The sequence below is a fragment of the Pseudorasbora parva genome, chromosome 20 (genome assembly GCF_024679245.1).
Source record: "Pseudorasbora parva isolate DD20220531a chromosome 20, ASM2467924v1, whole genome shotgun sequence".
NCBI classification, from domain to species: domain Eukaryota; kingdom Metazoa; phylum Chordata; class Actinopteri; order Cypriniformes; family Gobionidae; genus Pseudorasbora; species Pseudorasbora parva.
In genome coordinates, this window is record NC_090191.1 from 11,632,224 (window position 1) to 11,657,309 (window position 25,086).

The 25,086-nt window shown below is 38.9% G+C and overlaps 1 protein-coding gene and 1 long non-coding RNA gene across 7 annotated transcripts; one reads left to right on the plus strand and one right to left on the minus strand.

Moving 5' to 3' along the window:
- Positions 1–1,377: 1,377 nt before the first annotated feature.
- On the minus strand, positions 1,378–24,846 carry LOC137048981 (gastrula zinc finger protein XlCGF57.1-like). Of its 2 annotated transcripts, none has more exons than XM_067427361.1 (3): positions 24,771–24,846; positions 24,005–24,129; positions 1,378–3,092 (listed from the first exon to the last, which is right to left on the minus strand). In XM_067427361.1, the coding sequence occupies exons 2-3, from the start codon at positions 24,087–24,089 to the stop codon at positions 2,008–2,010; spliced, it is 1,170 nt and encodes a 389-aa protein (XP_067283462.1). In that variant the 5' UTR covers positions 24,090–24,129; positions 24,771–24,846; the 3' UTR covers positions 1,378–2,007. The 2 variants fall into 2 exon arrangements, with proteins under 2 accessions (XP_067283462.1, XP_067283461.1); XM_067427360.1 differs by lacking the exon at positions 24,771–24,846 and adding an exon at positions 24,402–24,675.
- On the plus strand, positions 13,962–20,375 carry LOC137048983 (uncharacterized). 5 transcript variants are annotated; one of them, XR_010899541.1, is made up of 7 exons: positions 13,968–13,994; positions 14,394–14,472; positions 14,781–14,885; positions 16,093–16,155; positions 17,359–17,438; positions 18,678–18,737; positions 19,013–20,375. It is a non-coding gene; the product is annotated as an uncharacterized lncRNA (long non-coding RNA). The 5 variants fall into 5 exon arrangements; XR_010899543.1 differs by lacking the exon at positions 13,968–13,994 and adding an exon at positions 17,169–17,235 and having other exon boundaries at positions 14,078–14,472; XR_010899542.1 differs by lacking the exon at positions 14,394–14,472 and having other exon boundaries at positions 13,962–13,994.
- Positions 24,847–25,086: the final 240 nt, after the last annotated feature.

The window sequence follows — 25,086 nt, forward strand, 5'->3', positions numbered from 1 at the left end:
AACATTTAACGTTACAAGCGCCAAAACGGCATTTATTGTTTGAATTTCGTAATAAAAGTGACAGAATCTGAGAGCTGGGATTTTTTTAAAATATCAAAACTCAAAAGTAAGTTAACCTGCTCTGTCTAGTGTGTCGGTCTCCGGCGCTAATTTTGGCTAACATAGACTCGCTGTTTTTGCTGATGCTGAATCGTCTTTAGCACACAATACATTCATTACAAATTTAATTTTAAGTTAAACGTGTGTTTAAACTACACCTGGGGAAACTTACTTCACCTTCAGGGGCTCTGGGTCGGCTCAGTCTCTCCATTGGGTTTGTTGGGCTTTGCACCGCTGCAGACTCGGTGTGTGTTTGTGTGCGTGTGTGAGCCAGACTGAGAGCGAACGAACGCAGCTCTGCACGTTTGAATCAGGGACGTATTTGAGGGGCGGGGCCGCGGGGGAGGGCTATTTTATGTATTTTAATGTTAATACATTTCAAATTAAAAATTAAATGGTTTAAAAATTTAGGGTTGTTTTTACAAGTAGGACTACAGTTTTTGGAACATCAGTTAGGGGGGCAAGGCTCTGGAATATTTCAAGTGGAAGCTGCACCGTCCAGCTGACCACTCTCAGGTCCCCGCAGAAGGTGGTACAGAAGCTGTTCAGCCAGGCCTTGAAGAGGCAGTGGAAACAAACAAAGTTTTTTTTTTTTTTTTGTTCCAATTTTGGGTTACCTTTTGTTCAGTTCTTGTTCTGTATTTTATAAATAAAAAAAAATAAAGGTTTGAAAAGTTCCTATTGTCTTGTACCTATTGTCAATATGCCACACTAATTGAATAAACACGTTTAATAAAAACTATTTTTTAAAAAAGTTTCAGACATTGTGTTTTTATGCAAAGTTAGCACTGAAATTACTTGAAAGCTAGTGAAATGTGTACAGTGGGGTGTGCTTAGTACAGTAGAGGTGGTTTAATCAACAAGAACTGAAACCAAAAACACAAAAATGACGTCACAGGCTCGGCAGAAAACTCGGGGTGGAAGGACCCCTGACCCTTGCCCGAACCCAACTGTCACAGGGCTGTAGGACAACCCCACAGAAACATCCCAATGCCAACTTATTCAGTGGCCGCCAAACTGGTTTGACCCCCAAAAGTTCAGCGTTTTTCCCCCTCAAATATTTCCGCATTCACATACTCGCGTATGCAAACCCACTTTCTAATGGTCGTTTGGACACTTTATAAAGATCGGGTTTATCAAGAAGAAAGGAAACAAGGATGCACAAATAAGAATTGAGAAGCACCCCTAATACTTAGAAATCTTTATAGATCACACTTATTCTTAAGTCAAGGAATAAAAATAAAAATACATTATTCTTAGAATTTTGACAGACTTAAGACTAATATTTTAGAGCGGCTTTATACATATGGCCCCAGACAACATACATTTTAATAATAAATGCAAATAACCATTTATTGTTTTAAGTGTTCAAAAATTTGTTTTTGCCTATTTAGAAAGACAGACAGACAAACAGTTAGACCGTTAGTGTTTGGATAAAGCAGAGGAGCCCCAACATTTACATTAAATCATCTAGCACACGTCTTCATCCAAAGCGACTTACAAATGAGTAACTGTGCATTAATTCACAAAAGATTAAACAAATAACGCAATGGAAAGCTCATTATTCTATTTCCTTTGTCCTTTTATCTATCATTTTAAATAAGACTAACTGGTGCCAGTTTAAATGGTTAAACAAGTGCAAAGAATTTTCACACAAATAACACAAAAAGGTTCTTACATCTAAATGATTTAGACTTATCTGCAAGTGTGATGACAAAATATATATATTTTTTACACTCAATGGAAACAATTAGAGTGGCCTCCCTCTGAGTAATTGCACAGGTGAATTTTTTTTTATTTTACATTTCTCAGTTTTCTAAATCTAGTCACACTGAAGAACACTGGTATTTCTTTCCAGAATGAGTTTGCAAATGTTTCAGTTCTGTGTGAAAATGTGAACCACTTTTCTTACTGAAGAAACTCTCTAGTGTGAACTCTCATGTGAGTTTTTAGATTTGCTTTGTTTGAGCGAGTCTTTCCACAGTGATGGCACATAAAAGGCTTCTCTCCGATATGGGTTATTACATGATTCTTAAGATTATGGCTGTCTGTGAAACTCATTCCACACTGATGACATATAAAACTGTTCTCTCTCAAGTGAATCCTCACGTGGCAATCAAGGTTTACTTTACGTCTGAAGTTTTTTCCACACTGATCACATGTGAATAACTTCTCTCCAGTGTGAATTCTTGTGTGGACATTAAGGGATCCTTGATGTGTAAAACTCCTTCCACATTGAGGACATAGGTAAGGCTTCTCTCCGGTGTGAATTCTCATGTGGGTATTAATTGTTGCTTTATGTGAAAAACTCATTCCACACTGTTGGCAGGTATAAGGCTTCTCTCCCGTGTGAACTCTCGTGTGTTTTTTAAGGTTTCCCTTTTCAGTAAAACCTTTTCCACACTGGTGGCAGGTAAAAGGTTTCTCTCCTTTGTGTATTCTCATGTGGACATTAAGATTTCCATGTTGACTGAAACCCTTTCCACACTGAGGGCATGTGTAATCGCTCTCTCCTGTGTGAATTCTCATGTGGACTTTAATCGTAGCTTTATGAGTAAAACTCTTTCCACACTGTTGGCAGGTATAAGGGGTTTCTCCTGTGTGAATTCTCATGTGGACTTTAAGACTTCCTTTTCCAGTGAAACTCTTTCCACACTGAGGGCACGTGTAAGGCTTTTCTCCAGTGTGAATTCGCATGTGATTTTTAAGGTTTTCTTTTTTAGTGAAACCTTTTCCACACTGTTGGCAGGTGAAAGGCTTCTCTCCATTGTGTATTCTCATGTGGACTTCAAGGTTTCCATGTTGACTGAAACTCTTTCCACACTGAAAGCAGGTGAAATAACTTCTAGTTCCAGGCTTTTGAGCTATTTTTTGTGAGGAAGACTTTTCAGTCCGTGAGCAACTAAAATATTTGTCTGCAATTATGAAATCATGATGTTTCTGTTCCTTTACATCCTCCCGTTCTTGACTCTCCTCATTCAGTGGCAAAATATCTAAGGTGAAAAAAGATAAAAAGTTGTTTAACCCCAGTTTAATGGCACAAAGCAACAGACATCATAATGTTTAGACCAGTGGTTCTGAATGTTTTTGTATCCTGGCCCCTTATCAGATCCTTATCCATATCCATCAAATAAAATGTAGTCTAATCGGTTTCCCTAAATATAATTGGTAATTGTTATTTTGTTTATTAGGGGCCAAGCACATATAATGCTGTAATGAACCTATGAACCACACCTTCTGAAATTATGAAAAGTCTGCCATTTTGACATGTTAATGTGTGATAGTTAAGCATTTTTTTTGTTTTTACAAAAAACTTTTTGCATTGGAAATGTTGTCCAAAATTGATTTTCTCCCTATCATACCATTCCATGGTTTATGACAGGGTACTCCATCCCTGCTCATCAAGGTGTTCAGTGTTACTTGAAAATGACAGGCACGTGCTGAAATATGTGAATATTGCTGGAAGCTTTGCTTCAATGTTTTCAGAGAAGGGGTTTCTGATCCACAGAAAATCAGCAGCCTGCTCCATAATTAGAGCTGGGAAATAACTATCAAATTTCTCCAGGACCTTTGATAGATGCTATTTGAGGTTGAATAGTTTTAAAATTCAAGTGTATCTCCAATAAATGCATGGGTGTGCTGGAACCCATGTCACTGAATGGGTCCGAAAGGTATCAGTTGACCAAGCCATTTGTCATTGTCCAAAAACGCTGCAAGGTCTGGTCTCTTGTCTTTAAGAAAGTCACGCAAGACTGGGCATTTCATTTGTAGCAAGCGCCTCTCTGTGCAGAAAGCGGTGCTTTAAAATGGTATGGGGTGCAACATCATTGATACGCTGATCTACCCCGGACTGCCTGTCAGTCATCGCGGCAGCACCATCAGAACAGAACCCAATACAGTCACTCCAGTTTCTCTCATTTTAATTTATGAAATTATCCAAAGTTTCAAAAATGATGCTTGTGTCGTCGTGGTACGGAGATTTAACAAAACAATTTTTTTTTTATTTTATCTTGTTTTTTCCTTTCATAACAAACGTATGCAGGGAGTTGAGCCATTTGAGATATGTCGGTAGACTTGTCTATTTGAAGTGCGACGTAATTGCCAAAAAGTTGCGCAGAAAGCTGACCCCTCGTATCAGAAGACATGAGGGGTCAGCTTTCTGCGCAACTTTTTGGCAATTACGTCGCACTTCAAATAGACAAGTCTACTAAGGCTAATCCTCTCCAAATAATTCCTTAATCCCTGTTGTGTATGAAAAACTCAAAGTTACTGCAATTTTGTGTCCTTTCTTTGCTTTGGCAGTTTTTTCAGGACCTGTATACGATATTTTTAAAAGTTCCTTGTCAGTAGCTGTGTCTTCCCATATTTCATTATGGGACAGTGTCAATTACTTTGCCTATTTCCAGTATTGCTAGCACTGTGACCAGAATTAGTGGGACCTACCTCAGCTGGGTCATCATTACTGTCTTCGATGCATCGATTAATCTAACGATTTATTTTTCCTGTCCGATTCGGTTTCGATTTGATTATCTCCCCATTAATTGCCTAATAGCAATTTATACATGTTGATTTAATTATCTGAATGAGAAAACAAATTCCTTAACATTGCAATATATGTTTATTGCTCTTAAAATTCCAAAGTAAAAGACTATACAAAAGCAATGCATTCAATAAAACATTGAAAACATAAAGTACACACACACACACAGGTTTTGTTTTGGCTCCCATGTTATCACGTTGGAGTTTGCACACCGCGTGCATGCTAGAAATAGAAGAGCGCCTATTTTTCACGCGACATGCTGGAAGCGTCTCCAGGCAAAATAGAACAGGAAAAGATGTTTATATCATTTTGACACGAATACATATTAATAAATGACATTTTCATGTTTGAAAGTCTGTAGATTAACATAAATGCAGATATAGGCCTAATTGTAATAATAAAAAAACGACAATTATCGATTTTGAAATATTGCAACTGTCAATACAGACCGAAATATTCTGTAGCCTATTTTGTCGTCAATACCATAGATATGTGGTTAATAGGCTACTGCCGACGTTGTCTTTGCTGTATCTGTAGGCTATTTATGTTTAACATTAAGTATAGGGCTTCCCTCCGCATCAATAGCAACAGCAGTGCCGCGTCAGACACGCTTCTGAGGCAGAGAATACGCCACGCAGCTCCGTGGATGACACGAAACACAAACGCCACGCGCATCCGCGGCATGACAGTGAAAACAGTTATGTAGAGTGCATTACGGGCGTCAATATTCCTTTTAAAACCGGAATAGTCCTGGGATGAAACTGTGCTCACATGCCATTAGACATTGAACATTTTAAATTTAAAAGCTTATTATGTAGGTAGCCAATGTGCCCGATGCTTTCACTTGATACAAACGTTTGTTTTTGTTATTAAAATACATAAAATATTACCAAAACATCTGTCTTCCTGTGTGCAGAAATTTGTTTATGTAGCCGTGACAACAAAACGTGTGCATGCGCGCCTGTGTTAAGAGCGCTTGCTCCGTGTGCGCCAACCCGCAAGCCTTGCACTTCTGAAAGTCTGAGGAGCCACTCGTGTTGCTACCATAGATATACATAATAAATAATATACTTATACATAATTAAGTATATTATGTAATTAATATATCTATGGTTGCTACTACTCTCCAGCGCCGCCATCTTTATTTTGAGTCTGACGAATCGGCGCGCATATTTTGTGTCAACGTATTTTTTGCGTTGACGTCATTGATAACATTGACTCGTTGTACCAGCCCTACTCAGCTCTCATGAGAACATCATCATGAGAACTCATTCATCACGATGACTGTAATCTGACTGCGTTTGTGATGTGACACTCCCTCAGCGGCTAAATCACATTATATTTAACAGACACATTCAGTTTTTAATTGTAGTGTCTGTACTCTAACTGTAATGATTTTATGAAAATGAACGTGGCGGGTAATGTGTGGTGGTGGTGTTGGGGGGGGTTTGGGGTTGTTCCATGTCAGACGGGGGTTTTCTAGTATTTGACCATGTCTAACATGTATTCAAATGTAAAACCTACAAATAAGTAAGCAGTTATGATCTGCAATACTTCAAGCAACTTGACTATTATTTATTAAAGAACCATAAAAGCACTTCGTGGGTAATGGCTTTACAAATTAAAATTATTATTTTTCCGGCCACAAAATGACTCTAATTTGCCTCTTTGCATTGGAATTCTCTATTTAAACCTTAATTACTACACTAATTGTAATATAAATAATATAAATATTAGAAGAAAAATATTTTAAGTGGTCATTAAGGGACCACAATTATTGCACAAATAATATTTAGTACCAAAAGAGATTAAGTACTCAAAGTACTCAAAATATTCAATAAATATTACTACACTAAAATATAGTTTATTTAATAACATTTATTTATTTGAAAAAATAGTTACGGTGTACAGTCACATTTGACTATGATAGTAAGGAATATATCAGGGCTAAATACAAGAAGAGCATAACATTACAATGTTGCATCTCCAGCAATCTCCATTTTGATGACACTGCCCAGATAACAAACAGACGTCGTTTCAACGTTGATTTTTGGTTTTAAAGGTCAGTATCAGTCGTCAATCAAATTTCAACGTTGAATCAACGTTCACTATTTGGTCGGTACATCAGAACGTTATTACGTCGAAAATATAACGTTGATTCCACGTTGAAATGAGGTTGACTTTCCAACGATATACGGCTGACGGATATGGTCAAAATAACGTCTAATATATGTTGAAACTTGGTTAGAGGAATCAGACCATCGCCTGAACTGAATTCTTATGGAAATAGGATAGCCTATGTCTTTTAATTCATTATGAAAAAAATATTTAAGTAATCTCCACAAGTTTATAGAAGTGGTTGATATTTAAATGGAAAGTCTTTGAAGTTTGCCAGATTTTTTTTTTTTTTTTTTTTTTTTTTTCTTTGTCGTCGGATGCCGACGAATTAAAATTACTAAATGAAAGCAGTAAAAAGAATGAAAGATTGGTGCGTAAGCACAGGTCAAAAACACATGAAGAACGATAATCCCACACAGAAATAATATTTAGGCTACAATACGTGAAACAATTAAATATATTGAAATAGCCTATATTTGAAAATGCATAGAAAATAAAGCTTAAAGAGGATATTTCATTTTATGTGTAAATATGTGTACATAGGCTATCTGAAAATATATTCATGCATCATATAGTTTCAAGTGAGTTTTTGCATGTTTACTATTTCTAAAGCTAGGCTGTATTATATTATAGCCTATATATATATATTATATTCATTGGTAAATATTTTTTATCTGTTGGTATGTGTTTGCTAGAATCCATGATACCATGTAGGCCAACAACATTAGAGAAAATAAATGCAGAGTAATTACATTTTAAACATTAGGTACGTTTTTATCCCTGTGTGCACCAAACCCATCTTGAGTTTAAAATAATTACTAAAATAATTAACTAATTAAAATAATTACCCATCAAAGAACGTTTGAAAAGTGACACTACTGACTTCAGAAGGGACTTTCTGTGGTCAGATGAGGGAGGGGGGAGGGGGGGAGGGGGGGGAGCATCTTGACAGCAAACATTTTTGATTTGTATGATTGAAGCTATTTCATGTCTACTATATAGGGTTTAAAGAATCTGAAAGCACTAAAGACTGGATCACAAAAGCGTTTTTGTAATAATTACATATTTAATGAGATTTTAAATGATGTCATGGTTTAACTCTATGTTAACTGTATGTTTATTTGTGCAAATGTTGCTTGATTGTGACGTGTTTAATGTGCATGCGCGTTAATATATTCGAGTTGCGTTCAAACCGTTCAAACACTGGAGCGGCTCGGAGTTGCCATGGAAACTGGGAACCGTCAACTGACAAGCAGCAAAACGTACTCGGTTACTTTCGTAACCTCGGTTCCCTGAGAGAGAGGAACGAGTATTACGTATGGGAAAAACTCCTTTTCTCGAGAATGTGAAGCAAAACTTTTAATAAAGGTATCTATGTAAAGCGCAGTGAGCTGCACGGCCATAGCCCAGCGCGAGGAGCGTTCTGATTGGCCGGGCTGCGGCAACTGCAGGAACCTATGGTGAGGCGGCTGAGAGGAACGAACCAATGGGGGGCGTTCCAGAAGCCCGCCGAAAAAGGTGCTTATATTTGCATACAGGAGGCTATATAAGACCCTAATTCGCCATAGGTGTCAGGTTTTAAGATCGACTGAAGCGATACCTGAGAAGCATAAACACGGCACGGAACGTAATACTCGTTCCTCTCTCTCAGGGAACCGAGGTTACGAAAGTAACCGAGTACGTTCCCTTTCGAGAGAGGTTCCTCGTATTACGTATGGGAACACAATGTAAAGCGCCGTGTGTGCTGACTGACCCAGTATACCCAAAGCACATGTTATAAACCCCCGAGACACCGACAGAGGCGGCTTATAAGGGGAATGAAGAACCGGAAGAGTCGGTTCGTTTGAACAGCTGATCGGACATAGTCGGATCTTATGATGAAAGAATAGTGCTTAAGGACTAATGTGTACAGGCCAAAATGTAAGGCAATCTGTTTGCCAGGGTCAAGATAGAGCCTAGATGGAGAGAAGCCCTGCTTGTAGAGCTGGAACCTCCAACTTGTAGAATCTGATAAAAGTGGACGGAGAGGCCCAGCCTGCCGCCGCACAGATATCTTCCAAAGAAATGTCACACGACCAAGCCCAAGATGAGGCCATGCCTCTAGAGGAGTGGGCTTAAATGCCTGTAGGACAGGTTAGGTCCTGGACCTATATGCTAGTGGGACTGCATCCACTATCCAGTGTGAGAGACTGTTTCATGACAGCACAAACTTTAGTGCGGCCACCGAAGCAATGAAGAGCTGATCCGACTGCCTGAAGGGGGCGGAGCGCTCTAGATACAATCTCAATGCTCTGACTGGGCAGAATAGGTTTGCGTCTTATTCTCTCTGAGACGCGGGTTAAGCAGTGCAAAGACCTGCATACTGAAGGGGTTGATAGCACTTTCAGCATAAAACCATGCCTCGGTTTGAGCACAACCTTGAAGTTGCTGGACCCAAACTCAAGACAGGAAGGGCTCACGGAGAGTGCAGGTAAGCCACCCACTCGGTTAACCGAGGCCACAGCCAGCAGAAAAACGGTTTTGAGTGATATGTGCTTCAAGCTCGTGTTCTGAAGTGGTTAGGAGGGGGAACCCTTCACGGCCTCCAAAACCATGGCGAGGTCCCAAATAGGGACCGAGGTAGGGGCAAGGCGGGCTGAATCTCCTGGCCCCTTTAAGAAAACACACAATAAGATCACTTTTCCCTAGTGAATGTGCCGCGATCGGAGCGTGGCTAGCTGCTATGGCGGAGACACACACCCCGAGTATGGAGGGGGGACGGCCCGCATCCATTAGCTCTTGGAGAAAGCGAGCGGTTCCGCCAGTTCGCATGAGTGTGCGTCGATGTTTCGCGTGGCACATTGGTTAGAAAACCACTGACCACTTCAAAGCAGAGCTGCCAGATAGCAGGGGCTCTAGCTTCCGAAATAGTGTTCATAACTTGTCAGAGAGGTTCCCGGATACCGTTGATGGGCCATACGTGGAGGGCCCACAGCTCGGGATTGGGATGCCAGACCTTCCCTTTCATTGGCAGAATAGGCATGGGGCTGTGTCTGACAGCTGAAACAGTATGGAGAACCATGTGCGGTTCTTCCAAAGTGGGGCTATTAAAAAGCACAGGCTGCAGCTGGATCGCGATCGGAGGGAACATATAGAGGGAGTCTGGGCCAACATGGGCCAGGGCATCCCTGCGTTTGCAGAAAAAATATTGGGCAGCGTGTGCTGTGCGAGCTGAATTGTTTGCGGGTAAAGGGACCATCCCCCTGGGGACATGGGTCCTCTGGATAACATGTCCAGACCCTGATTCAGAATACCTGGCACGTAAGCCGCCCTTAGGGAGCTCAGATTGTGCTCTGCCCATAAAATGAGATGCTTAGCCATGCAGTGAACAGAGTCTGATCTCGGCTGCCCTAGCGATTTTATGTACATTATCAAGACGTGGTGGTTCTTATGCCGTAAGTCTTGAGTCTATGACAATGACTGTACTGATAAGCCTGCCCCTCGAAGGCGAATCTCAAGAATGGCCTGTAGTGGGGGTGGGGGGTTATCGTAACGTGAAGTATGCGTTTTTCAGATCTATTGAGAAAACCCAATCCCCGGGGCGAATGTGCGCGAGGATTTGTTTCACCGTCAGCACCTTGAAACGAGCGTGCCATAAGTGCTTTGTTCAGATGCCTGGAAAATGGGCCTGAGACCGCCACCCATTTTCGGCATGAGGAATTAGCGACAGTAAAAACCTGACTCGCTAGCGTCGGGTGTACTGTTTTCGCCGCTCTCTCCTTTAACAGTCTCAATGCCTCAGCGAGAAGCACGTGACTGACACTGCTTCTTACAGAGGGCTCGACCACGGCTTGAATCGCGGGGTCTGCGAGCAAAACTGTAGCGAGAACCTCGTTTTATATGTTCAACACCCAATATTATATACCAGGAATGGCCTGCCAGGCCTGGGCTCGTAAAGCCAGGGGTTGAATTAGATTCGGGGGCTGGCCGCTTAGTAATAGGGGCCTGTTAGCCGGGTTGCTTGTGCTGTAACACTGCTTGTAACACTGTGGGGATAGTGTTAGTTTTGGCGGTGCAGGCTTTGCAGTGGGCGCACGCCTCACATTTATATTGTGTGTGCGAGAGTGAACTTTGTGAAAAGTGCTTGGGTGCAGGAGTGCAGACTGTAAAGTGGGCACATTTCCTACATAGAAAGCTCTTTTGTGTGTAGTGTAAACAATGTGCAGTGGCGCACAACCTACGTAGAATACCCACGGTGCAAACCAGTGAGCAAATCCACAGGGGTAAACGCACACAGCATTAGTGTGCAGACGAGCGTGTTTAACACAGGCTAGTTGACTGCAATATTTCATCTCCAGTCACTTAACTTAAGGGAACTGGGAGAATGTAAGGAAGTGCGGGTGGTATGTGAGCCATTCCACAATGCCGTTATGCTCTAGTCTAGACTGAAAGCGCGCATGCAGACAAGCGTGTTTGACCACAGGCTAGTTGACTGCAATAAGGCTAGTTGACTTTATATGGTGTAATCCGGCCGCGGCGGGATTTATTTGTGATTTTGTGAGGCTGAATTAACAGTGCTTATGTAGGGGTGCACACTGTGTAGTGGACACTTTGTCTACAGTGTAAAAACCTTTCCAGCCGCCTGAATAAAGGGGACTGAAAGTGATAGAGTGAAAAAAGGGCTTAGCTTGGCAGCCATTTTCCGACGCCCTTATGCTCTGACAGTGAGCGCGTGCTATGACGTAAGCCGCGCTCTAGTCAGCAACGCGCTGTGGAAGGGGCGCGCGCTATCATGACAAGGCAGCCATTACAACTTCCTTGGCAGTAAGCGCGCGCTGCAGCGACATTGTTCTTGACATACCCAACAGCCCGAGCTCGCTCGTCTAACTTACTCTAGTATTCTCTGTCCGCAGCGCTTCAGCACGGCGGCGGTAGAATGAGCACGGCGAGAGCTTCGGCTCGAGTTTGTTTATTCACTCTAGTATTCTCTGTCCGCGGCGATAGAGCGACAGGACGAGAGAATTGGAAGCGTGAGGTAAAACTCTGTCCGCGGCGCTTCTAGCACGGCGAGAGCTTCGGCTCGAGTTAGTTAATTCACTCTAGTATTCTCTGTCCGCGGCGATAGAGCGACAGGACGAGAGAATTGGAAGCGTGAGGTAAAACTCTGTCCGCGGCGCTTCTAGCACGGCGAGAGCTTCGGCTCGAGTTTGTTTATTCACTCTAGTATTCTCTGTCCGCGGCGATAGAGCGACAGGACGAGAGAATTGGAAGCGTGAGGTAAAACTCTGTCCGCGGCGCTTCTAGCACGGCGAGAGCTTCGGCTCGAGTTTGTTTATTCACTCTAGTATTCTCTGTCCGCGGCGATAGAGCGACAGGACGAGAGAATTGGAAGCGTGAGGTAAAACTCTGTCCGCGGCGCTTCTAGCACGGCGAGAGCTTCGGCTCGAGTTTGTTTATTCACTCTAGTATTCTCTGTCCGCGGCGATAGAGCGACAGGACGAGAGAATTGGAAGCGTGAGGTAAAACTCTGTCCGCGGCGCTTCTAGCACGGCGAGAGCTTCGGCTCGAGTTTGTTTATTCACTCTAGTATTCTCTGTCCGCGGCGATAGAGCGACAGGACGAGAGAATTGGAAGCGTGAGGTAAAACTCTGTCCGCGGCGCTTCTAGCACGGCGAGAGCTTCGGCTCGAGTTTGTTTATTCACTCTAGTATTCTCTGTCCGCGGCGATAGAGCGACAGGACGAGAGAATTGGAAGCGTGAGGTAAAACTCTGTCCGCGGCGCTTCTAGCACGGCGAGAGCTTCGGCTCGAGTTTGTTTATTCACTCTAGTATTCTCTGTCCGCGGCGATAGAGCGACAGGACGAGAGAATTGGAAGCGTGAGGTAAAACTCTGTCCGCGGCGCTTCTAGCACGGCGAGAGCTTCGGCTCGAGTTTGTTTATTCACTCTAGTATTCTCTGTCCGCGGCGATAGAGCGACAGGACGAGAGAATTGGAAGCGTGAGGTAAAAACTCTGTCCGCGGCGCTTCTAGCACGGCGAGAGCTTCGGCTCGAGTTTGTTTATTCACTCTAGTATTCTCTGTCCGCGGCGATAGAGCGACAGGACGAGAGAATTGGAAGCGTGAGGTAAAACTCTGTCCGCGGCGCTTCTAGCACGGCGAGAGCTTCGGCTCGAGTTTGTTTATTCACTCTAGTATTCTCTGTCCGCGGCGATAGAGCGACAGGACGAGAGAATTGGAAGCGTGAGGTAAAACTCTGTCCGCGGCGCTTCTAGCACGGCGAGAGCTTCGGCTCGAGTTTGTTTATTCACTCTAGTATTCTCTGTCCGCGGCGATAGAGCGACAGGACGAGAGAATTGGAAGCGTGAGGTAAAACTCCGTCTGTCCGCGGCGCCTCCTCAGCGCGACGGTATAGTGACGAGAGCTTCGGCTCGAGTTCGCCTATTCACTCTAGTATTCTCTGTCCGCGGCTGAAGCGCGACGGAATGAGAGAAGAGTGGGAACAACTCTGTGGCAGCGGCGGAAGAAGAGCCGCGGCGGCGGCAGAGTGAAGAGAGCTTCGGCTTGAGAGTGTGCTCATGTCCTCTAACATTCTCTCTTTCCGCGGCGCTATTCAGCGCGACGGGACGAGAGCAGAGGGAGAGTGAGAAGAGCTCCGTCTTTCCGCGGCGCTTAACGACGCGGCGGAACGAGAGAGTCCTCGAGTAGAACAAGCCTGTAAGCTCTAGAAGTGGCGTTGCAGCGGCAACACACACACAAACACATATAACACTCAACATAGACACAGTTTAAAGGATATATAACGCCGGATGGCGTAGCTGGAACGGCAGAGAAGGCGGAGAGGGAGTCCGTCGTCCTCAGCTGCAGGTTCCGCTGGTGCCTTTTCAACGGCGGTGCTTCTTCCGGAGACCAGCGAAGGTATCGCTGAAGGAGATAAAATCTGACACCTATGGCGAATTAGGGTCTTATATAGCCTCCTGTATGCAAATATAAGCACCTTTTTCGGCGGGCTTCTGGAACGCCCCCCATTGGTTCGTTCCTCTCAGCCGCCTCACCATAGGTTCCTGCAGTTGCCGCAGCCCGGCCAATCAGAACGCTCCTCGCGCTGGGCTATGGCCGTGCAGCTCACTGCGCTTTACATAGATACCTTTATTAAAAGTTTTGCTTCACATTCTCGAGAAAAGGAGTTTTTCCCATACGTAATACGAGGAACCTCTCTCGAAAGGGAACTCTGTCTCTCGCTGTTTTCACTGGTTTCAGGTGAGTTTATAGTCTCTAAAATCACACAAGTAATACATAAAACTGTTCCTGACAAGTTTCTTACCTGTAATTGACACGCTTCTGTTGAATATTTACTTTATAGAAATGGTTACGTGTCTTCGAAAACTTCAGTTAGCATTAGCCGTTTTCAGAAGAGCTAACATAACAGGCTATCGATTGAGCTCTTGCTTATGAAAGTTTGGGCTTTTAATCACATCTTTATGTGTAGAAAACATTTTTTGATAGTTATGCAAAGGTTTAGCTGGTAATTAGTAAGCTAATTTATTTAACCTAAAAGTATGCGATGTAACACTAATCGGTGACGTCACTTACACGTAGCCGAAAATCAGATGAAAACTCATTGTAAACAAATATTGATATCATAAAAAATTATTACAGGACTGAAAAAACCCTCTACAACCTAGGAGGAAGCTCCCAAGGTTTCAACATTTCTCAATGGAGCTTTTGACAGAATAAGGTGAACAGAGGAAGTTCATAATTTAATATGTATTGCATTAATTTCACAATATATCTCACCTATATCACCATGCATCTGTAGTTTTCTTTCACAAAATTATATATATATATGAACAATACTGAATGATCAAACCTTAAAATATAAAATCTGTTATCTTAAGAAATGTATTTATATTATTTACTTTGTTATGTTCTTCCTCTTTTCTACATTTTAACCTCTGCAAGCTAGAGCTTGGTTCATTGTAATAAACCTGGCATTATATATGAAATATGTTTGACTCTTTGACAAATTGCATTTTATGTTCCTAGATCCTCCCATGCTGATGGCCTGCAGCATCCCAGCAGAGTTGAGCACAATCTCCAAGGCTATAAAACCATATGATGTTTGAGTAAGCTCAAGCTCAAAAGTTTGGGGTCTGTAAGATTTTTTATGTTTTTGAAATAAGTCTCACATTTAAAATCATTAACCCCAGGTTGTTTAATAATAATAATAATAATACATTTTATGTGTAATGCTCTTTATATTAAACAAAATCTCAAGAAAAAGTGAGATTGTCATTGAAAAGCCCGTAATCTAAATAATCAGCTAAATGAAGAAGGCAACAAATATAATTAGGGATGCACTGTTATGAAAATTTTGGCTGATACTGAGAACTTTATATTTGAAAGCCAATAACCGATATATAAGCCGAACATAATTTTTGTTAGCATTAGTTAACCAACAATGAATTAACAATACTTCTACAGGATTTATCAATCTTAGTTCATGTTAATCTCAACATTTTCAGATCCAAAGTTGTGTGTTAAGATTAAGTAATACACTGTAAATGGACTGTTAATAAACAAACATTTTATTAGTAACATTAACAAATGTTATTGCTCTCTGTTCGTGTTAATGCATTAGCAAATGAGACCTTATTTGTGAAATGTTACCAACAATTATATTGCCTAACAAAAAATAAATAAAAAATAAGCCTAAATAATATTGCAAACAAGTCTTAGGAAATATATTATTACAACTTATATTCGCACAAAATCACACACAGGTGAATACCTAAAACTCCTGTGGATGCTCTTACCTGAAATTGGTACAATAAAGGGCTGCAGGTTATTAACTCAACAAAATGCGTCCTATATGAGATCAATCAGATGTTGTCTACATAAACTTAATATTACGACACATGCTTAAAATGACGCAAATGCACAAGCGATCTTTACTCCTGGTCAGAATGCGTTGGTGACGCGCTCTTCCCACAACAGCACTGAAACACTGTAACACAACAATCTTGCTGCAAATGTTGCACAAAAATGTAGTTTCCTGTTTGAAGTGATTCCAATCATATTTCGAGCAATTCAAGCCCATCATGGCGGACAGCGCTCCTGTGTCTCAGCTTAAGGAAATAAGACATTATCTATCGGCTTGAATATATCGGTCACATTTTCTTATCGGATCAATAAGAATAATATAAAAAAAATGCTCATATATCGTCCGATAACGATATTTTGCTGATATATCATGCATCCCTAAATATAATGTTATAATTGTAGTTATGATAATTAATTTAACTGTTATGATAGCAGGATGTCATGTTCGTTAATATATTTTATTTCATTTCTCTAGGTTTGTTTTGAGTTATGTTTGCCAATGAGACAGAGACCATACTGCACAGTGTTCCACTCAAAGGTATTTATTTGTATGTATGTATTTTTACTAGAGATGCACCGATTTTGTAATTTTGTGACCCACCGATACCAATTTTTGACAATTTTCTTTTAATAATTAACACCATATACCAACAAAAACTACTTTTCTAACACTGACTATCACAGCAAGCCTAGTTGCTGTAAAGGTCTTGAAGTATCTGTGTTTATTACACGGCTCTGTGAAATACTTGATTCTGATTGGTCAATCGTGCATTCCAGCGGTATGTTATTTCCAGATAACACCCGCTCATCCGGGTACTGCGAGTTATCTTGACCGGTACTACTTCTGTGCTTAACGCTGGCGCCGTCTTGTGGCTTAAACAGCCGTGGGTTACAATGGAAGACTTCAAGGCGGGTTTCCTTTATAAAGTTTTAAATATGTATATTTTTTTTCCACAAACGCATCGATTCGAATCAGAAGGCTCTATTAACCCATCGGAGCCGTGTGGAGCACGTTATTTGACGGACAGCTGCATTTTTTATGGACTTTAAACACAACTACAACAACTGCTGGGATTAACGTTAGCCTGGACTTTTTAAATATAACTCTGATTGTATTTGTCTGAAAGAAGAATGTCATATACACCTACGATAACTTGAGGGTTAGTAAATCATAGGCTTGGTTTCATTTTTGGCTGAACTAACCCTTTCAGCATTCATTCTCAACATTTAGCAGCAATAGATAAAGGCTTAAAGCAGTCTGGAACTGTTTTTCTTCGCGGAAGCTTTGCGTAAGAGCTAATACAATATTTAATCTCGAGACAATATTTTGTGTCTAATAATTATTTATTTGAGACTAGTAGCCGTGTAATAAGCGGGATAATGTCCACCCAGCCGGTTGTTATCGCAGAATAAACCCCTTCAGAGTGATGCTCCGCTTCGCCTCAGGGTCCTGATCACTCTGAAGGGGTTTATTCTGTGATAACAACCGGCCTGGGTGTACATTATCCCTTACTTAATATATGACTAGTTGTTTTTTTTCAAATTAATCAGTACAATCTCAGAACGGCTTTGGAGATGAAGTTCATCTGTTCATGTCGTCACAAGCTACTAGGGCTGGGTATTGACACAAATTTCACAATTCGATTTGATTACATGACATTGTTTGCAATCCGTTACTGACATGTTTCTCAAGTGATACGGATTTCATTAAGTTGTCCTGTATCTTTTAACACACTTTCAGATGCTCATCCATGTTTATTTGGCACTGGTTCTCTTGAGCTGAGCTGCGGCAGAGCGATCTCACATCACAACACCAAAACGGTATTTATGTTTTTAAATTTTGTTTAAAAAAAAAAAACATTTTCAAACTGAGACTTTGTAAAGTCTTAAAGCACATACATTTATTGCGATTTATTGGCTGGGAGGCGCACTACAATGTTTATTTCATTCATTAACTGAAAACAGGGATTTAAGAATGAATATTGTTTTGTAAAAGGGAGACTCGGATTGAAATCAATATTTTTTTACCCAGCCCTACAATCTACCTTGCTTATGATAATATAAATATAGTATTTACTCAGCATAAGTGCACATGGCTGTGTCTCTATGTAATAATAATAATTATGCCTAGATAATTGCTTATTTTTCACTTGTTTTGTAGTAGAGATTATTTTCTAATTAATATATGATTTTTTTATAATCCTAGATTTTTTTTTTTTGCAGTTCTTTTAATACAGTTATATTGTAAAACTAAAATCCCTATTTTCAGTTTGCGTGCTAGATTTGTGGCTGCATCTGAAGTTCTTTTTCGCTAATATATAAGAAAATAATATTACTGTCATATGCATGTCAGATAATAAAAATACTGTACTAAATACAGTAGTTTACTGTATGTATTTGTTCATGTTCTATTAAGGGTTAAGTCTGAAGCACACTATAAAATAATTCTTGCAACTCATACAGAGCTAGTAGTATCAGATCAGTACTCTGTATCGGCCGAAACCCTGAGCCCAGGTATCGGAGTCAAGAAGGAAAAAGGTTATCGGAACATCTCTAACTACCTATCTACTGCATGGAGGTTGTAAGATGGCTTCAAGAAGATTTCTGAACTGAAAATATGGACTTGAGGAGGATAAACTACTAAAATAACTTATTTATTTGTATTTTTAGATATAATGTGAGGATTAGAAGAGGTGTTTTATACAGTATTTGTCAGGATGGTTGTTATTTTGTAAGATTAGTGAGAGGCTGTACCTCCCATTTTTGTGTCTTGTGTACTATAACTTTAGAACAGGTGCTGCTGGTACTCCTTTGACTTGATTGAAAAGTTTTTCACTTTCTACTCTCATTAGCTCATGATATAATTTTTATAGCATTTATATACTACTACTACTATTACTTCTGCTACTACTACTAATACTATTATTATTATTATGTTAATATTATTAAGCAAAGTTATTAACAAAGATCTTTAAAAAATAAAAATAATGACCTAATTAGAAAATGACTTACTATGAAAATACAGTTTTACTTATATCTGTCTTTCCTTTTACTTTACAGCACATCACTGACTTTGTAACACGGATTCAAGATTTCCACCATTCCATTTATCCAAATGAGGTTAGTAAATGCGTGGAGGTTTTTTTATTCTATATGAAAATTAAAAGAAATGTGACAAGGTCACTGGTCTTCTCATAAAATGCCATGTTAAAGCAATATTCAGATGGGTGAGTTGAGAAATCATTCCTTTTGGGGAATATCATACCACAAATATTGTATATTGAGCTAAATTGAAATTGAACCTGGAAATTATCATTTGTGATACTGTATACCAGAGAAGATGCTTTATAAAGGGTATGTATGATGGATTTAGAACTGTTCAATTTTTATTGCAGGTTTTCAGGGATACCCAGTTTAAAGGCATCAAGACCCCAGATGTTTGCCTGGACAGATGTACCAACAGTCCACCACACCGACCTCTGCTTTTGCATAGATGGCTGATTTACTACCATGTCCTGTGCTATATTATTATGTGTGTGTTGCTATTATTACAGCAAAACTGAGCACCGGTGACAGTGAAATGTGTAGTTTTAAAGAATAGTCACACATCACTAAATGTAAATCATACAGAAATGCGCATGATTGGCCAAAATTTTACTGATCTACAAACGTTTGAGCCTGAGTTTCTTAATTTGTAGAATTGGATTTGTGCACTTGGAATGACGATTTTAAAAAGGTTGTTTTGTGTTTGGGAACGAGAAAGGAAAAAAAACTACTAAGCTTGCAACTCTTAACTTTTTCTTGATGATTTAATGGAAATATTGTCTACAAATTCCACTGTCACAGTTGTTCAGTTTTGCTACACTAATACTAGATATCAGTATAGTCAATATTCAGATCTCTTTTTTCCCCCAAGCACATTTAACAATGCCAATTACATCAAACTTCTTAACTATAAACAATATACCGGTACTCATCAAACCTGCACCTATTTGATCAAAAATACAGTAAAAACTGTAATATTATGAAATATTACTACAAGTTAAAATAATTGTTTTCTATTTTAATTGACTTCTGTAAATCCTGTGATCAAAGCTGAATTTTCAGCATCATTACTTCAGTGACACATGATCCTTCAGAAATCATTTTGTCTCATAATAGTTTAATCAATAGTCTCAGTCACAGTTAGAAAAGAAGCAGTGATAGTGAATTGTGACAATGTTCTGCCTAAAATCTCTTGTGCCCTAATAAAAATAATATAGGCTATTTGGTGCAAAAGAACATGACCAGTTTTATTCCTGAGTAAATATTGCATTTGTGTAAATTGGTATATAATTAAAATTGGTATATAATTAACTTTGATATTTCTGTGTATTTGAGTGTAAATGCCTTTTCTATATTGTAAACCCATACGAAAGGAAAATATATTTACCAATATATTACTTGAAATATATTATAATATATTGTAAATACATGGAATAATATATTGATGGTATTATACAATATATTATATATTCCTGTAATATATTGCAAAATATACAAATGATTGCCGCTTTCATATATTGCAATATTTTGGAGAATATAAATATTAAATCCTATATATGTGAATATATTGCCTAATGTATTACATGATATTTTCCAATATACTGCAACATATTTTTGTTTCATAAGGGAATGTTTTTTATACAGAAGGTTTGTATACTCTATGTAGGCTATTTGTAACTGTATTTGGTAAATATTAAAGCAATGTTAACTGAATGTGATGTGTGTATTTATCTATTAGTATTAAGTATTTAAGATTTTAAAACAAGTAGAAAATGACTGTTATACAGTTGCTTCACCTAACTGAAATCAGCATCAATATTAGGTATAAACCATTAGATCGATTTTAAGTTGATTCTATAACGTTGTTTCACCCAACTGAAAATCAACATCGTTTCAACGTTAGGTAAGCAAACCAATTACGTCGATTTTATGTTAGTTTTGAATGGCGTGTCTGACGTTGGTTCAACATTACTTCGATGAGCAAAACGATGCCGGATCAACGTCGTTTCGATGTCACGAGAAACGTCGTTTCTATGTTGATTCAATGTCAGTTTGCTATCTGGGTGTTGCGGTTGATGTAATAATCAATGCTCACTATGCTGTACTGTTTACCAAAAATTACTGCAAATGCCTGTATAGTGAAGCTGTTGTATGTTCAAATGTCCGCGGGGTTTTAAAAAGTATTAAAAAGTGATAAATCAAATTTGTCAAATTTAAGGCCATTAAAAGTGTTAAATATGGTCTCAAAGGTATAATTTTTTTCCAAATAAGGTATTATTTTTTCAGACTATCAGGTGGCCTATTCTGATTGAAATTTTATCTGCGTTCGCGTTAGTTCGTTTAAATATGGGCTTTAGCATATCTGGGCACATAATCAAAGATCTTTCGTCTCCGTCTCGGCGTATGTTTGACGCTGACGTCATATTCAGTGGTCGTTCGGCATCATCTCAGAACACTGCGCGCTCAACAGAAGTGGCTGGCTTTACGTTTTATTTTAGACTTGCTTCAAGGCATATCTTCAACGACTATCATCATAAGAGCAATCTTAAAGGATTTATATAAAGCCTAAAATGAACAAAAAGAGTTGTGAGAGAATGAGGCGCGAGACAGTATATAAAAAGTGAGATCCGCGTGTCTGTCTGCTCTTAAAGGGACAGCAGCCAATAAAGCTTCCTGTCAGTAAAGTTAAAGAACAAAGGGAACAGAGAAAATGACTCGCTGCTTTTGACTAAATAACTTTTGTAGCTTTAATAAGGATTAACTATTTAATTTATAGTTTATAAATTTAAGACAGGAAGGGCAGGAGTAAACGTGACATTTATTATGGGTTTATGTTAGCATTGTTTTAAGTTTACTTAAATTAAAAACTGTTATGTTTTTGAAGCCTAATAATAAATGTAAAAAAAAAAAAAATCAGTAGCTGTATTAATATCAGTAATACTGGCCTTCATTCATAAAAATATGCCATTTAAACAAGCATTTAAAATATACTGTCTTTATGTTGTTTCTATATTAATTTGATTAACTGTGAAATTATTATATAAAAAAAAAAAAAAATGTAAAAAAATCTTTCTTTATTGCAATTAATCACAGAAAAATATGTGATTAATCTAGTTAAAGTTTTTAATAGATTGACAGCACTAGTTTTTAGTATTTTGTTAAATTCAACAACTTATCACAGTTATAGAAATGTAATATTTGGCTCAAGTTTTGTTGTTGGAAAAAAAACACTAAATAATTTAATAATTTAATTGCTGAATTGCTAATTATTAATTGAAATCAAATGTGTATGCAGTAATGCTTCTCCTTAACCAATCTTTGTGAATGTTGCGATCTATTTTACTGTGTCTGAATAATAACTTATTACAGATTTCCTCCTGGTGTCGATTCTAAATCTATTCTTTTTTGTATGTTATATATGTCAAAATCTGTGTAAATAATAGAAAGGTCGCTGATTAACACTTGCAATTCGGTGTCGTGATGGTTTTAAAAAATATTCTGACGGTAGTAAAAAAGGTATTAAAAAGTAGTAAATTTAACTTAAGGATTGCTGTATATACCCTGATTGACTGACACAGCGTTGATTTGTTTAGAACTATTGAGAGCGCCCTAATCACGTGGCATAAAGTGTAATAATCTCAGAAAAAATGTATTCTAATGTCAGGCGCAGTTGAAGTAGTTGATTGTTTGCTTACATGGGTAGGTTTAGGGACAGTGTCATTATGCCAACATTATCTTCATAACTTTTTGTCACAACTTTCTGACATAAAGTTTATCCCTCAAAAAAATGTACTTTCCTCTCTTGTCAACATGCTTAGTGCATGTGAGCGCGGCACGCGCTCTTCAGTGGTGAAGGCGCGCTGTGTACGTCATATAAGGACGCACACTTAAAAGTTATCCGGCCAGGTCGTTTTCATGGTGGAATGTTTCGTTTGATCAATTCATGAAAAGGTTTATCCCACCCATCTTAAAACAATTTCAATTTCATTCAGTTTGTGCATTTTTATTACTATTGAGGTGTTTATATGGAGCATTTTTATTCAGATAGGACTTTTAAACGATTACAGTGCTCACTGTAAACGCACCCGACTGTAAAAAATTGCACTACATGGCACTTTAAAAACCGGATAGTTTATTTATAGTTCGATATTTCACGCCATTCGAATATCGAATAAAAAGTGGCAGCCCTATATACCACAACTGTTGTCAAGGGCAACACTTCTCGTGTGTGTGTGTGTGTGTGTGTGTGTGTGTGTGTGTGTGTGTGTGTGTGTGTGTGTCAAAGCACCTCAGAGAACAAAGGGGTGGGGTGAACAAAGCTCATTATAATTTAAAGCCGTATGCACTGAAATGGCTTGATGAAAACAGAGCTGTTTTTGTCCAGGTAAAATGAGTGTTTTCTTACAATACTAAGGAGAATTTTTTATTGAAGTATATTACAAAGTTTTAATTTAGACACTAAAGAATCATATTAACTTGGCTTTAAAAATGGCATTATATGATCCCTTTAACCTCGTAAACAATCTTTGAAGTGTAGTCCGTCGCACTTTTTTTGCACTTGCTCTGCTGTTAAGTCCACCCTATACACATTGTGTATTAAGGCCGACTCTGTACACAATGTGATTGGCCTGACTGGAGTTTGTTTTTTCCAAGCTTGAAAGCCAACGGAGAGTTGCTAGATCAGGGGTTTTCAAACTGGGGTCCGGGGCCCCCCAGGGGTCCTCCAGAAGGTTCTAAGGGGTCCCCAGAAAAATGTTTGATAATTAAAAGATAAAGCAAAAATTTATAAAGTCTACTGGCCAATCTAACTGTTTAATTTCTAAACGTTTCTCACCTTGTTTACCTTTCAGAATTGTATATGTTTTTTTTGTATCTTGCTAGTGAATTTCTCACTATAGTCCATTTTATCTCGCTCACTGGGTTCGTAGAGCAGAATTCTTAATCGGCTTACAAGTACATACATTTATTGTGAAAGTTGCTTATACAAGTCATTTTTAATTGAACACCTTCATCAGGTTTATACGTCCAACATTAAGTACATCCAATTTAAATTTGGAAACAATGTTGTATTTAAAATCTCATACTATTTATCTAACAGTTTAAATGTTTTTCAATACATAAAACTATATCGATGGATTTAAGGATTTAAGAAAACCCCTGTGCTAGACGACCCTGGCTGCAAATTACATTCGCTGCCGCAAGTGTGCGTCTAGATTTCTAGGCTAGCCTATAATTGCTTCATGTCAAATAAAAACACTTTATTTATGACACTCATTTGACATCTTTCAAAAATATCACTCATGGATCAAATTGCTGAGTTCAGCTTAGCGAATGAAACCAACCTGTTTGTTCCTCAGTATCTTCTTTTTTCACACTGAATGTTTCTTCAATCTTCACATCTTCATTCTCCTCTTTAATAAAAGCCATCACAGTCGCTTCATCAGGAGTTTTTCTGTGTTTGGACAGCCTGTCAAGGTTGTTTAAGATGAGAATATCAGAATGTTGATTTCATAACAGAATGGAAAATAAATCCACACTAAATCTCAGTGTCTCAATCAGCTCTAGTTCAGTAACAGTGCACTGGTGATCATATAATTAATAAATGCTCTGATTAACAAAAAAAAAAGCATTAAACTTGCAGTACAAATGAATCAAACATTTTAACAATACGTGCCATTACATTTAATAGATTTCAATTTCATGAAAACATTTGCAGTTCGTTTGGTAAAGTTGTCTTACACATTGTGTTTGTTTTCTCGTTGCATTTGCAGTTTTGACCAGCAGGTATCGTCAGTGCGGTGAATTGAAGCATTCGCTTCTGACTAAAAAGCTTCTCCATCACTAACGTTACTTGCCAAAGACCGATTTCGTGTTAATGAAGAACTCATTCACGAAACATGGAGAGAAATGAGACGCGCGGCCGTTGCACGTAATGTACTGTAATGTTGAAGCTTTACTCACAAGAGACACACGTTCATTATGTTTGATAAAGCATTATAATGTTGCATGCAATAATAATTCATTCATTTCACATCGGCGAAAACTGTAACATTGAACGGTTTGTGAAGATTTAAACTATTTAATAATTTAAAAAAAAATGAAACAAACCTTTCTTGAGACGAATCACAACAGACGCAGGAGCGCGGCGCAGGCCTGTGACGTCATATTACTAAGCCAAAATAAGAGTTCTGTCCACACGCTATTCTTCTTCTTTAATGGCGGTTGGCAAACCAGCTTTGGTGCATTTTCCTCTACATATGGGGTGGGGTGTCATATATAATTTTGACATTTCTAAGTATTTGTGTCCACTACACTTGTCATGAGTTTAAGATTTATAGTGTAGAAGAAAATTTCAGCAGTGTTCATCAGATGTTTACAAATCTAAAGGGATTGTTTATACTTAGTAAAAAAAAGCATATTTTGG